This window comes from Passer domesticus, chromosome 4, assembly GCF_036417665.1.
Source record: "Passer domesticus isolate bPasDom1 chromosome 4, bPasDom1.hap1, whole genome shotgun sequence".
NCBI classification, from domain to species: domain Eukaryota; kingdom Metazoa; phylum Chordata; class Aves; order Passeriformes; family Passeridae; genus Passer; species Passer domesticus.
This window is the reverse complement of record NC_087477.1, coordinates 23,419,878-23,433,983: the sequence shown is the minus strand read 5'-3', so window position 1 is coordinate 23,433,983 and position 14,106 is coordinate 23,419,878. Positions and strand designations below refer to the sequence as shown.

The window sequence follows — 14,106 nt, the reverse complement described above, 5'->3', positions numbered from 1 at the left end:
CTGTCAGGTGTAGACCACTGCTTTTAAGAAAACTGAATCATAATCTGCTCATCTCATTGAGCTGGATGTGTGGGAATGGAGAAGTGGCAATAGCTTTCCCAGTGGTGGTATGTGAAACTATTTTCATTTAGTATGATGTCAGAAATATATTCTGGCCTATACAGTAACAAAGGCTGCAGGTTTTCCTCAGCACAACCAAAAAAACGCATGCATCTTTAATTTTAGTAGTAAATAGCCAGTGGCTTGGAAGGGCTAATTCCACACAGCTAGAAGACCCTGATGGGCAAAAATAAAATTCATTTTCATTTCAGTGCCTGTTCTCAAGGTGATGCTAGCTCTGTATTTTTGAAGTAGTTACACCTGTGTGTGTTAGTCCAGGAAATGAGAAAGCACTGGGAAAAGGGCATTAATCTGCCCCCTTATACCACCAGCAGCACAAGGTAAAAAGGAATAAGGCCATACTGCTGACTTGTTCCCTGGTGTCCTGTTGGATCCATCCAAGCGCCTCTGTTTGCTGCTCAAGCTAGAGAAAAGTATTGCAGAGAGGCAGAATCTCCTGGTCCCTGATCAGGATGTGCTGAGCTCCAGGCTGATCCCTTCACTTGTGTGATTTCAGGGTTGTGGTTTTTTTTTTGTTTGTTTTTTTTTTTTTGGTGGGGTTTTTTTTTGGTTTTTTTTTGGGTTTTTGTTTTTGTTTTTTAAGGATAAACAAGAGCATCAAAAGATGATTTGTTCCATATTTAATATTAAAAGCGCTTACTAGTTTAATACATTCATATGAGCAAGTACATTAGGTACTTTAAAGAATGAAGCAAAACAATTATAAGTGCTGAAATAAAGTCTACTCTTAAAATACAAGTTAAGGGAAGCCTATAAATTAAATCTCTAACAAAATGTGTGGTATTATAAGTTGGACAGTATGCAGAGCCCATTCCCACAATTTAAAAACAAAACCCTTGGCATTACTCCTGTGTGCAGGGGGAAACCCTTGGTAATAAGCTTTGAGCTCACGCTATCCTGGACATAAAAATAGCCAGCTGTCCAGGCTGTGCTGGGCTGCAAGGAGGCTTAGGAGGCAGGAAATGGACACTCTTGTTCATTGTGTGATGTGCTGGTCAGCAGTGGCCAATGCACTGTGTCCCTCTGGGACTAAATCCCAGTTGTTAGATGAATGGTTTTGAGGTAGGGGACAAGTACTTTTAAAAAGATACTGTAAAAAATGTGTGTCCCTTTCATATTCCACCTCTCATATTCTGATTTTTATTTTATTTTTTTCAATTGCTATTTTTCTGCAGTGGTTTCTTCCAATGCACATTGTCCAGTCACTCTCACTCACTTTGTGCAGTGGGAAAAAGATTTGACAAGAGCTTTAAAACAAACATAGTATTTCTGCCTCAGTTTTTCTTATTTTTGGCATGATGTGTGAGGAACACTCACGGATTCACTGTAGCATTTTTATATGGATGTATTCCTGACTACCCTGGTTGTTCAGCTTCTGCCCCAGAAAGGTGACAGAGGCAGCAAGGGAAGAATTCACCAAGACAGAAGAAAGAACCCCAAGGTGGATTATCCTGGTAAAAGTAGCAGTTCTTGGTGTCTTTCTCAGGAACTGCTGCCATGCTTAGTAAAACAGGTTAGTCTGGTGAAAGGAAAAATCTGCTGCCTTTTTTTTATCTGCAAACAGAACTGATGCTGCTTTTTGCAAGCTGAAGGAGGATACAGGGAACTTAAAATTAAGCTGTATGTGTTGATCACTACAGAGCAGTCTGAAGGGTTTCTTTCAAATTTCCCACAGCATGATTTCTGTCACAGTGAAAAACCACTGATAGCAGTGTCCCACCCCTCACATGCACTCCATCTGGATTTTCATGTAACTCACCTACTTCAGTGGCATTAGAATAGTAAGACAAGAAATTTTGAAACAAGATATAGATATTTAGAATATCATATCCTAAGGCTCCTTCACCTCAGGACCATGAAGAACTCTTCTTCTCCCAGGTTTTGAGGTGGTTATAGAGGCATAGAATGGGTTGGAAGGGATCTTAAAGATCATTTATTTCCAGCCCCCTTGCCACTGACAGGGAAACTTTCCACCAGACCAAGCTGCTCAAAGCCCCATCCGACCTTATGCTATTGTCCTCTGGTTACTTGCAGTCTGTGCTCCAAAAAGATAATTCAAAATTAACCAGGTTAAACTGACGGATGAGGGTGATAATTTTTTCATATCTCAGCTGCAGTTATTCTTTTGTGAGTCGTTTGTCATAGGTGTTTATTTCCATTTCTCTGCTGAGGCCCTTGTTTGGAGTGTGTTTTGCTTTCTTTTTTTTTGATTGATACACACACACACACTCTCCCTACCTGAAACACTGAATTTTTCCCAGTCCTTAATTCAGATTTATGAGCCCTATTAGTAAAGTTAAAATTAATTTTCAAAACACAAATCAGATGTGAAAATAGGATAGCTTATGCCTAAACTTCCTGTCACCTGTTAAAATAATCCAACCGTTAAAAAAAAAAGCAACTGACCACTATATTTATACGGAAATTTTGAAGGAAATTGAACCAGCAAAGGTAGACATTTAGGAAGTATTCTGGAACAAGGGGGCCTTAAAATTCTGATCAAGGCAATGGAAGCCTTCTGTGCTGATACTGACATGGGGTCTTCATCAGTTTGCTAGATTCAATTAGTTTGCTTAAGGCTGAAAGCTGAGTGTGAAGACAGCTGGAGGAGATTTCTGCTTCCCATAAGGTGAAAGCCGAGGTATCTACTGATCTTTAAGTATTTGTAAATATAGCAAAAACCCAATCTGATAAACTTATTCTTGCATAACAGGTGCACTGAAGGTATTTTTAAAAATTAATTAGAAAAACAGTGTTTTGCTGTGTTAATGCAGAGTGGTTTGTGTATTTGTGCAAAGGACATACGGAGTTGTCAAGTAACACATTTTAGTAGTTACCAATCAGTAGGAATTAACCCTTCCTTAGGAAAATCAGTACAAATCCAACCATGCTCCCAAACTGATTTATTCATATCAGGATTTCCTGCTTGATAATTTAAATCCTGTTTAAATTCAGCAGTTTAAATCACTTTGATTTACATCAACCATTCTGCCTTCAAATGAAGTGGGAATGTGCTGGGCCTGAGTCTCTCTGCCATTTAGCACTACACTTATTCCATCCTTCAGTTTTGAGTTGCTTACATGGTTTGACTGCTACCTATCTGCACTTCCTTTGCTGTGCTCATCAGTTCAAACATGTTCCTTTATGTCTGTGGTTTTTTTCACTTATGTCAGAATAAGGAAGGGGTTGAGTAGTTTAACAATGTAATTGAGATGATAATGCAGCACAAATGTATAATTTCTACAGATGTTTGTCATCAGTAAATATTTTGTATCATAATGAAACCTGTTTATATACAGTTAATTTCTTTTGTTTTTACCATTTTCAGTTCTGTTTATTTTTTACTGGGCTAAAATTCAGTGAGATTTTGACGAGTTTGGTTTGTGGTTTTTTTTTCTCTTTCTTAATGAAGGACATCAGACTCTGGCCCTCCCTGTCTCTTTCCCTTTAACTTGAAATCACAGGTGCAAATGGTACTTTTTCAGCTGCAGTCTCCAGATCAGATGGATCATTTATCTGTGCTCAGCTGCCAGGAGGAGAAGGTGTCTTCAGAGCAAGCAGATCTCATAAATGCACTGTTCTACTCACTGGGGTAAATAGATTACTTTTATTTACTTAAGTTAGTTATGATTTATGATATATCATAATGGGAAGGTTTTTTTGATGCATCGACTGGCATTTTGGAATAATTTGTTATTTTAGTGTCAAAAACAATGAGGAAACAACGTGTTCAAGTAAAACACAGGAGTTTTAGAGAAATTTAGTAGTGAACTAGCGTCTGTTGATCTAGGTGCAAAGTAGAAGTGCAATGTTGCTGTGGTGTAAGGTTTTGAAGAGCACCACCACCCCCTCTCCCTGTTGGAAACTAGCGAGCAGACATTGTGACAAAAGATACAATTGTGTTTAAATTGAAGAGTTATGCACCACATTGCACACCACGACATTTAATTAGGAGATGAGCTTGAGGGCTGTGGAATGCTGATATTATCTCCAGCATCTCAGGTTCAGTGTCTAGATTGGCTTGTCTTCCCGTTCTTCAAAGGGAAGGAATCAAATGTAATCCAGAAAGTTTGAAGTAGTTGTAGATGTGAGTTCAAGTGTCCAAGCTGTAGTGTTCTGTTAGTCTGGCTGGTTGAAAAGAGTATTTTTATATACTCTCCTCCTCAGCATTATTTAGTGTGTAGATTGCAATCAAATCAGTGCAGACTGGGCCATGTTTCCATCACCAGTGAGTTCTGAGTTTGTGTTGGATTTGCTGGAGACCTGATCTTGATAGCTCTTTATCCTTAGAAGAATATGGGTGGGAAATATGAAGGTGCTGGATAGTAAAATTCCTTGAGGAAAGGGATTAAAAGAGAGAACTTGTTTGGCAGATTGTTTTACTTTTCTGATTGTACAGATCTTGCCACAGTAGAAAGCAAAGGGGCAGGTAGAAGGTTTTAACCTGTCCTGGTAATTCATTAGAGCAAGAAGGCTGTGCTTATGTTTGGGAAGTACCTGGCACACCTGGGATGCACCAATGATCAGATGGAATAGGCAGCATGGTTCAGTGTGGTTTCGTAACTGTTTCCTTCATTATGGAGATGGACAAAGTCCAAAAACAAATTTTGAAGTTGGTGTTATTACAAGTGACTGACATGAGCAGTTAAAGACTCTGTGTGTGTGTGTGTATATATATGTATATATATATGTGTGTGTGTGTGTATAAAATGACATGTCGTTTTGCCAAAAATGCTAATGTAAGTCTGTGTTTACCTATTGAAAATATAATTGATACTGTTGCCAATTCAGCAGTCCATCCAGATCTGGCAAATCCAGTAAACGTTGTAGAAAATTACAGCCTTTGTATCTTAGGAATAATTTAAGTACAGCTTGTCAGCTGTAACCTGGCTGACCATATTGGAAAATGCTTAGCTAGAGATTGTTTGAATATCATGATCTTTTCTTAATTTGTAGATATGCATGTAAGAGAGAACTCTTCTCTTTTGCACTTTGGAGTTAGTTATTGAGTGCAGGGTAATAAAATATCTGCACACTTGTCTTCCCCCACAGATTCTGTGATTAGGAAAACATTAGCAAATCTTGACTGTGACCAACCTTACCTTTCTGACCACGGAAAAAGATAAAATTCTAGACTACAAATAGATTTTCAAAAATTGGTCTGTGGGGAAAATAGGAAAGCAATTACATGGGAAAAAATAATGCAGAAACATTTTTGTGGCTTGATCTGCTTTTCCCAGTTATATTTGTGTTAGAATGTAGACAGATACACCTATATCAGTTCTTTGCAGATATGCTTGGCACTAAAGTTCTGTATGTAATGAAGTCTTGAAAAACGAGTTATCCAGTTATATTGTAGGAGTAAAAATGGATACTTAATGAAGTGGTACAAGAGTAGAAATTATCTGCCATGCATCACAGTTGTTAATCAATAAATACCTGCAGAGTTTATTTGATGTTATCTGAATGCTTGGCCCAAATCTGACTGGTGTTCACAACAGGTAAAATCTTTGAACCATTCTGTGAAATTCAGACCAGGCTCTCAGTTATGCTGGAGTAAGTAATCTATACTCTAATACTAATTCTTTTTCCTTAATTGATATAACTGAGAAATAGTACTGAAGTCACTACCCTTGCTCCCACCTTTCCTTTTGGTGGGAAATTATTGCACTATTTTCTAAAAAACGCTTTTTCTGCAGCTTGAAGCCTCAGTTAAATGGAAGAGGTTTTTTGTAGATACTAGCAGGCAGATGATCTGGTGTGAGGACTGCAAGGGCCTGGAACAGACAGTATGGATACAATACTGTGCATTCCAGACAGAGATCAGATTCAGTATGCACACCTGTAGGTGGGTGCAGGGTTCAATATAAAAAATGATAATGAGAAATATGAAAACTCATTAAGAGGGCAGGATGAGGAGAAGAGGTGGTGGAAATGGCAGTGATGTCAATAGTGTCCAACTGTTCATTAAGTATGGTCATAGTTTTGCCAATTGTGGCTCACTAAAACTACATTGCACATTTCAAGATGAGTTTGGAGTTGTCGAAAGGGTTCTCTTGGTTTCTCTATAGTTAGTTGCTTGTTGTGCAAGTCCTCACCTTCCCTAAAAGCTGGTTTTTTTCAGAAGTGCCTGTGGCAGCCTGTAATTTAACACCTCTCATTACTCATTAGCAAAGGCATCCAGGCTCACTTTGTAGATGTTTCCCTTTAGTCAGGCTTCACTTAGGAGAAGTGCTTGATTGATTTGTGACTTTCTTTGCAATTAATACTAGTTTACTTGTTGACATGTGGGAATTTCATTCATGACATATTTTCTGTTTTCATCTGGAAAAATCTCTTAATTGTTATATCATAGAAAAGTAAATGTGCTGCACATATTCTTTAGGATTAGTCTGTATCTGCTGTAGGGAGATAGGGGAGTGATACGGAGGGAGGAATGCTGTGGCTTGTTTGTGGCAGTTTGCCTTTCAGGAAGGGGAAGATCTGGTAGGGGATTTCTTGTGTTTATTCCTGAGGAAAGACTGAACACCAATTCAAAGTTACACGTGTTGGATGCTTACCAGACTATGTACAAGTACTAGTTCTACAAAACACTAGTTGAATACACTTCTTTCCATCAGCAAAGCCATCCCTACACATTTGACAAAGAAGTGAAAGGGGATTTCACTCCCGAGTATGTATCTATCTGTGGAGCTGTATTACAGCTGTTCTCATTGGAGTAGCTGAGTTCCTTGGCTCCAGCAGGAGGTCAGTACTGTGAAAAGCATTTGCTTGTTGTGAAGGGAACTAGGAAGGTATTGGTGAGATTAGTTCCATTCTTCATATTGCATCCAGCTGGCAAGTCTTCACCGTCCTTAGACTTCAGGTCAGATTTTGAAACTCAAAGAACCTGCAAGACAAGAGTTTAAACATAGGGGAAATAATGTCCTAAGCAATAGGTCTTAGACAACACAAGTTAGATATGTCTTTGGGTGGTTGCAAAGCCTATCAGACAGGTGTTGCTCTGAGTGCAGGATTCTGTGTCTACTGTATGAAAATTAAATGTGAATAAATTAAGCCTGAGAGGATAAATAAATAAATACCAGAACAAAAATGCAGTTAGACACTAACACATGCAGTGACAATGAAGCTGGAGGTGTCTAACATGTCCAGTTGAACATGTGACTTGTTGTTTGTGAACTTGCTGGCACATAATTATAGAAGCAGTCACTGAATGGAAGTGCTATATGTGCAGGGACATCTGTATCTGGTGAGTCTGTCTGACAGAGCACGTATGGAGTACTCCACCTCTCCTCTTCAACATGCTGCCAGCTGCAGCACTGGCCTGCAGAAAACACCTCTGCTTTGGGAGGAGATGCATGATAGATGTGGAATCATGTGATGCATAGGTGCACCTCTTTCTGGTCACTGTTTGGTATTTGATGCTTCCTCTCCCTTTCAGGTGTGATTTACATTTCTGTTTGTGGTTCTGCTTAGTTGTCTGGGGATTTTTTTTCTGCTGCCTATTGTGCTCATTACATTTTGGCTTCTAGTAGTCTTTATTTTTCTATAAATAGCTGTGTGTGTATATATATATATATATGTATATATATAAATTCAGATAGATGAGGCTGTATCTCAGATTTTCTGACCCATGTCAGTGGTAGGATTTTGCCCTTCTGAATGCTGAAGTCTCTTTGGGTCATAGTGGTTTCCATGTAGGTACAAGGTCTTTGGTGGTTCTTAGTCACAGGAGTAAGAGAATTAACAGGCCAAATGCCTCAGAACAGCAGAGTTCTGATCCAGAGCACTTGGATCTGTATCTTCCTATTTTTGCACTGGGTTTCTGCTGCCAGGCCACCAGACTCACATCTCCAGCTGGCCTTTCCCAGCTGGCTTGTTGCCAGGAAGCCGCAGTGTAAAGTCTTCAGTGAGCCTGTGCATGCAAAAGATCCCAGCAAAAGCAGCGTGGCCTTCTGTCCTCCCCCCCAGCCTCATGTGATAAGGAATGACATCCTTGCAGCAGCTGTAGATGTGAGGGAGGCTTGGGGAGAAAAAGATGTCATTGCCAGTGTTTGGATGTGGGCATGCGGAAGACAGGGATGCTGTGAAGGAGTTTCCCAGCTGCTATTCCTTTGGTAGCTGAACTGCACCAGAGATACAGAACACCAAAGTTGGCTGGATTAGTGCAAAGGTACACCTGTGACTTTCCTTTGGCCTGCTTCCAGTACAATTTTTCACTCCAGACTAGTTGTATGCAGTGCTGACAAAGATCCTGTGTGGCAGTGGTCTGTGGCTATTCCCTGTGGCTGCTTTGTGCCTGTCCCCAGGCACAGCCCCTGGACATGGAGAGGCACTTACTGGTACATTTCACCTCATACTACCCAGAATTTGCTAGACAAGATGCCTTCTGACCACATCAAGTTCAGGGAAGCATTCTGTTGTGGCCTTTGGCTCCCTGGGGTCATTCCTGAAGTCACCCAAGCAGGGAGAACACTTGGGCAGTTATTAATGAAACAGTCTATTAAAGAGTTATTAATTCTAATTTTTCCTGTTTCCTGACTTGGTAGAGTCTCAATGCTCTGACCAGAGCTTGCTTTTCATGGCAAATTCCTAATAATTAGAAAGATTCTTGCATAATAAAAACCACGGCATAAAGAAAAGAGGAGAACCTAATCCTCATATTTAGCTAAACTATTATTCTGGTTTACAGGATTATGCTTTTAGGTCTTGCAGTGGCTATGGATACCTATTTGTTTTCTGACTGTTTCATCAACAGTGGCAGGTGGGCTCTGTCAGACTTATTCAGCTTCTTTGTCTTCCTTCTGGACAGTGTGTGTGTGTGTGTGTGTCATGTATTCTGCATAGGGACATTTATCTCAGATTAGCATTGACAAATAGAGCCAGCACTCTTCCATAAAAGCAAGAATTGGTTTGCAGGCTCTATCTATTGGTTATGCACCCCCTGTATGAATTAGTAGTAGTTCAGTAAGATTAAAAACAGGAAGAGGCACCTCGACTCTAATTCCTTCCCAGAGGTTGGGTGTTGCACACAGAGGAACTCCAAAAGATGTAGCTAGTACAAGCCTGAAAATATGTTATTTGAGTTGATCTTTCCCATGGAAAGGAGAGGGAAAGGAATTAAGTGCATAAATGTGAGGGGGCAGGAACCAAATCTTCTCGGAAGAAGTTCTGAAGTAAATAATGTTTGACACTCTAAGATATCTTTAAAAAACAAGATAGGATTTAGTGCAGTGATTTTGATAGTACTGACATGCAGGTATAGTAGAATACTGCAACAGTATTCTTCATGAAGAAGGCAAGGAATCTATTTGAGACACTCTACCTCTGCATTCCTAAAATAAGAAACCAGTTTGAGGACGTTGCCTATCTCCGTCATGGAAGAGTCGTCAAGCCTCCATTTGAGGGGGCTGGCCTTGATTATTTCTTCACTGGGAGACGTCCAAGGTGAGCCATGGTGCTGGAGGATGCGCTGTGCACAGTGCTGTAGGTGGCACCCTTCCCTTTGCGATGGTGCTGAACCAGTGCCAGAAGGCAGGCGGGAGCTGGGGGCAGAGCCCTGGACCAGTTTCCCGACTGGTGTAAAGCCACACAGATCCGCTGGGGTGCCTGATTTACCCCAGCTGAAAAATCCGTCCAGTCCCTTGAAAACGCCGGGTGGAAAGCAGGGCTTCACCTCCTCGTCATCAGTAGAGATTTCCAGCAGTGCAACCTGCAGAGCCCATGGCAGGCCATGCCTGCTGCCCTCCCAGCGCATCCCTGTGCCCTCCTGGGCAGCCTGTGGTGCACAGCCACACCACGGCTGGCTGGCTGTGGTGCGGGAAACACTAGGTTTGTACCCGGAGTCACATAAGATACTACTATTGAAGATACTATTACCTTTGTTGGTTGTAACGTTTTATTTGGCTGACATGTTAAAAGGTGGTCATTAAATCACAGCATTGCTTCTCTTAAAAGTAATTCTGCCATGAATGCTGAAGGTTATTTCAAATGTGTGCTTGAGCTACATCAGGACTGAGGGTCCTCAGCCCTGTTTGTGTTCCTGTAGGTACAGACCAAAAAAGACTGACTTTTTATTTACCTTGTGGTTTGGGAGTTGAGAGTCAGGACTCTGAGGCTGGAGCTACAGTGGGGTTACTGTGTCAGCTGAGCCAGGGTAACCCGGCATGGCAAATGCAAGTAATGTGCTGTGAATGAAGCTTTCATTTCCTGGTGCCAAGGCTGTGGCCAAAAGCAGTCAACTAAAAATATGTCTCTAAAATGGGCAGTCATCTGACATTTTATTTACTATTGTGGTTTGGATATGGGTGGATGAAACATTTTAATAAATTACTGTATCTTTTTGTCTGTTCACATTTATCACATTTCACTAATTCAAGAGGTATTTATTATGTGACTAATAAATTGGAGCTTTGACATGCTGACTGATTTGCATGAAGGTGCTTGGAGAAAAAGGAAGGATTGGGACAAGGAGTATGAAGCAGAAAGCAAAGCTTTTCATTTATTATGGATGTGACCTAAACCTAATCCTCCAGCACCAAATTCTGTGCCAGAAGGTGTTGTATTTGTACCTACTGCATGGTGAGAGTGCAGATGTTCACTGTCCAACATTTGCCATACTTCAGAATAAGTTCTTCTGGTCTGTGTCATGGCTGGATTCCCTCTGTCCTCTCAGTTCCCTGCAAGGCAGGGAAGTCATGTCCCTGTATAATGGGTGCAGACTGGGTGTCATTTTACCCTGATCTCCATCCTAATTATGGCTGTGGCCATAGACAAAGGAATAACATTTGGCATTTTCTGCTAGAGATGGAGGGAACGAAGTGATCCTTTAGGGACAGTGATCAGAAAGGGTAAAATTCTGAAGCACTGCCCTGCAGTTCTGCTTTAAAAATTAAGAATTAGGAGATGGTCTGTTATAGAGGGTGGAGAGGAGGAGCTGCTGCTCTGCTGTCTCATACACAGAGTTCCCTCTCTCTTTAGTGACAGTCACATCTGAAGAGCCATGCTTCTAGCTGAGGCTGCTGCTGCACAGTGCAGCACGGTGCTTGTTCATTTTGATAGGAAGAAGTCTTCCAGGAAGGGGAGGGGAAAGGAGGGCAGCTAATATCCTCTCTTCACCTCCAGTGCAAAACCAAAAGGATCTTAAGTGATGCTCTACAAATAGAAGAGAAATTTTCATTTATCCCTCTTAGTGGTTGGTACATTCCCCTGCTTCTGATTAGTCCTTCAGCACTGTGAAGAGCCAGTTTGCTCACACTGCTGCTTTTTCTATCAGGCACAGACTTGCTTTTCACTATTTCTCTCCCTTCCAAACCCACTTAAGGTTTCTTTTGGGGTTTGTTTTCTTTTTTCTTTTTTATTTTTTTTTGCAGAGCACCCATGAGAGAGGAATAAAATAATTTTGAAGAGCATTATATGGTGAGAATTTTGACAATGAGTTGAAGATTGTAATTACTCTCTTCCATTAGACTCAGTGGCTTTGGACAGATAAGCTGTATTGAAACGTGTGACCAGGGCATGGGATCATGGATTGTCTTTCACTGTTGTCATGGCAACAGTGATGCAGGTGGCCTATAACTGCCTGCCTGTCAGATCTTATACATCAAACTGGTGCTAAGTGAAAATATGTTAGAGGCATGGGGGGAAAAATTGCTAGCAGTGTTTATAGGATTGGGTGGAAGAGAACTAGATAGCTTTAAAGGCATCTTTTTGTGAAAGCTGTGGATGGCTCAGGGATGCTTCTTTAGATTGTTTATGCTTTCATAGGAACAAAATCAGTTTTAAAGGGGGAAAATATATACAAATATACATCATCATTATTATGTCTTTGCTACTTTCTCAAAGTCAAAATGATGGTGGTGTTAGGCTGAGCGTGAAAAGAAATTGAAAGAATGGCAAATGCTTCTAGGTGGGAGCTGGAGCAGGCTCTAGAACCCAACAATAACAGAGGAAAAGATGATGATTCACTACTGTACCTCAGAGTTGCTAACAGAAAGTTGTCCAGATTTAGAGATGTTTAAAAAACTTAAATTGTGAAATAGCACGTCAAGGTATCTTATAGAAAACATTTGTTGGATTTGCTATAAAGTAGTTTCTTTTCTGTTCTCTCTCATGGGTTTGAGGTCTACATTCTGTGACATTTCAAATAGATTCTGACTCTCATCCCCCTCCCCTTTCCAGCTGATGGTACCTTTCAAACCACTGAGATTTACAGTAGTTTCTGACTGAAATTAATCTGTGTCATTTTTGCAAGTCCCCCTTGCCTTGTACTAGCTGTTGAACTATCTTCCCTCTCTAATGGAAGCAAACTCTTTGCAAAGAAAAGAGTGAAAATGATAGTACAAAAATTAACTATTCTTGTTAAATATGAAATATTTGTTTCCTGCAGTACTGTTTCTCCTTCTGGGAGAGCCTATGGGAGACTTGCTTACCTCTTGCAAGTTTTAATTGCACCTTTGTAACTGTTAATTGCATGCAATTGTGAATTGAAGAACATCAGCCAAACAATGTAAGTGTTTTATCAGTTGAAGGATATAATCAGTCTGATGTGGCTAAAATTTTAAATGGAAAAAAAAAAATTAATTTCCTGGCTTAGTGCTTTCTAACCTGCTATTTAGCTTCCCTGCACTCCAGAACCCAGTGTTACATGTTTTGGTTTTATGTATTTCGGGGTTTGTAGATGACACAAATATTTCATTGCTAGTAGGAGGAACTTTTATTTTCATCAAAGTTCCCTATTTAACTAGAGCCAAATACTTATTTATGGATCTGTCAAGGATACTATTGATATAGGGAGTTGTTGAATATTTATAATGAATTTGCAAAATTAACACCTTTATACAATGTGTCTGGTAAAGATACACTGTATAAAGGGTAGTTTTGATCTGGGTGAGAGTAGAGGAGTTTCTGGATTCATTCTATTTTTCATCTCTGGGTTTTTTTGCTATTTTTTGACCAAGCATGGCAGTGTTTTAGACAAAAAGTGAAGGATGGAGTGGGAAAAGTCCTGCAGTTTAATGGCTGGTCCTGGCCAAGCAATCTGTTGTTCCTTGTCTTGAATGGCCAGGACATTTGCAAGAATTCTGGGAGATTTGCCTACTTTTTCACTCTGTTGATGGAAGGCATTAGGTAAGTTAGATACTATGCACAAATGCAAGAGGAGAGTAAAATAGTTCAGTATAGTAGTGAGGGAATAATGTCAGATGGTTAGAGCACATGAAGCTGAGCACTGAGGTTTCCATGTCAAGGTTTGTTTTTGGTAAACAGTGCAGCACAGAGAAGGAAATCACCCTTTCCTATGCCTTAAACTGCAGAGGAAACAAAACCTGTAAAGATTAATTATTATTATATTATTAATTATTATAATTAATTACTAAAACTTTGCCTCAGAAGTGTAATGAAATCGCATCTTTACCACTGACTGCTTAAGTATGTTAAGTACGAAAGCATGTAGTGATGTTCTGTACCAAATACCCAGTGTCAGGTAATGGTACTCAAGTAACTCAATAAACATCCCAGTAATCCATGAGAATTGCCTTCAGGGAGAATTGCCTTCTGTTTTACTGACAGAAAATAATCTTAGCTGAGATTTTGGTTTCATTTGTGGTTGCCTTTAAAAGTACTGTGGTGTCTTCAGCTTTCATTCAGACCCCAAATGCATTAGACTAGCTTACATAAAGATTTGCATCTTTAATATAGCTTTGAGATCATCAAGAGACAGAAAAGGCCCAGATGTGTATATATAAAGGTTTTCTAGCTTAAGAAGAAAAAAAACATGTTTAAGATGATGCCTTAATTCATGTGCTTGAGGTGCTTCATTGTTTTTTAATCATAGGTTGCTGGCACCAAATTAGCATTTTGTAATAGTTTTAGCATTAGTATTCAGGACAAGTCTCGGTAGGAGGGGGCTGGGGTTTTTTCCAGTGTTTTTTTTTTTGTTTTGTTGTTGTTCTTTTTCTCTTGAAGCTGGAACACGGAGGAGGTTTG

The 14,106-nt window shown here is 40.1% G+C and overlaps 1 protein-coding gene across 3 annotated transcripts in view; it reads left to right on the top strand.

The window, feature by feature from the left end:
* The window catches only part of MAML3 (mastermind like transcriptional coactivator 3), a 242,391-nt gene that overhangs the window by 16,103 nt on the left and 212,182 nt on the right, over positions 1-14,106 (top strand). Inside the window, exon 1 of one of the 3 annotated variants that reach the window (XM_064416546.1) lies at positions 3,575-3,712. The exons of the other annotated variants lie outside the window; for them this stretch is intronic. Coding sequence (XP_064272616.1) covers positions 3,691-3,712 — 22 coding nt within the window. The 5' untranslated portion in view covers positions 3,575-3,690. Of the gene's footprint in view, positions 1-3,574; positions 3,713-14,106 lie in introns of those variants that run through there. 3 annotated transcript variants of the gene reach the window in all.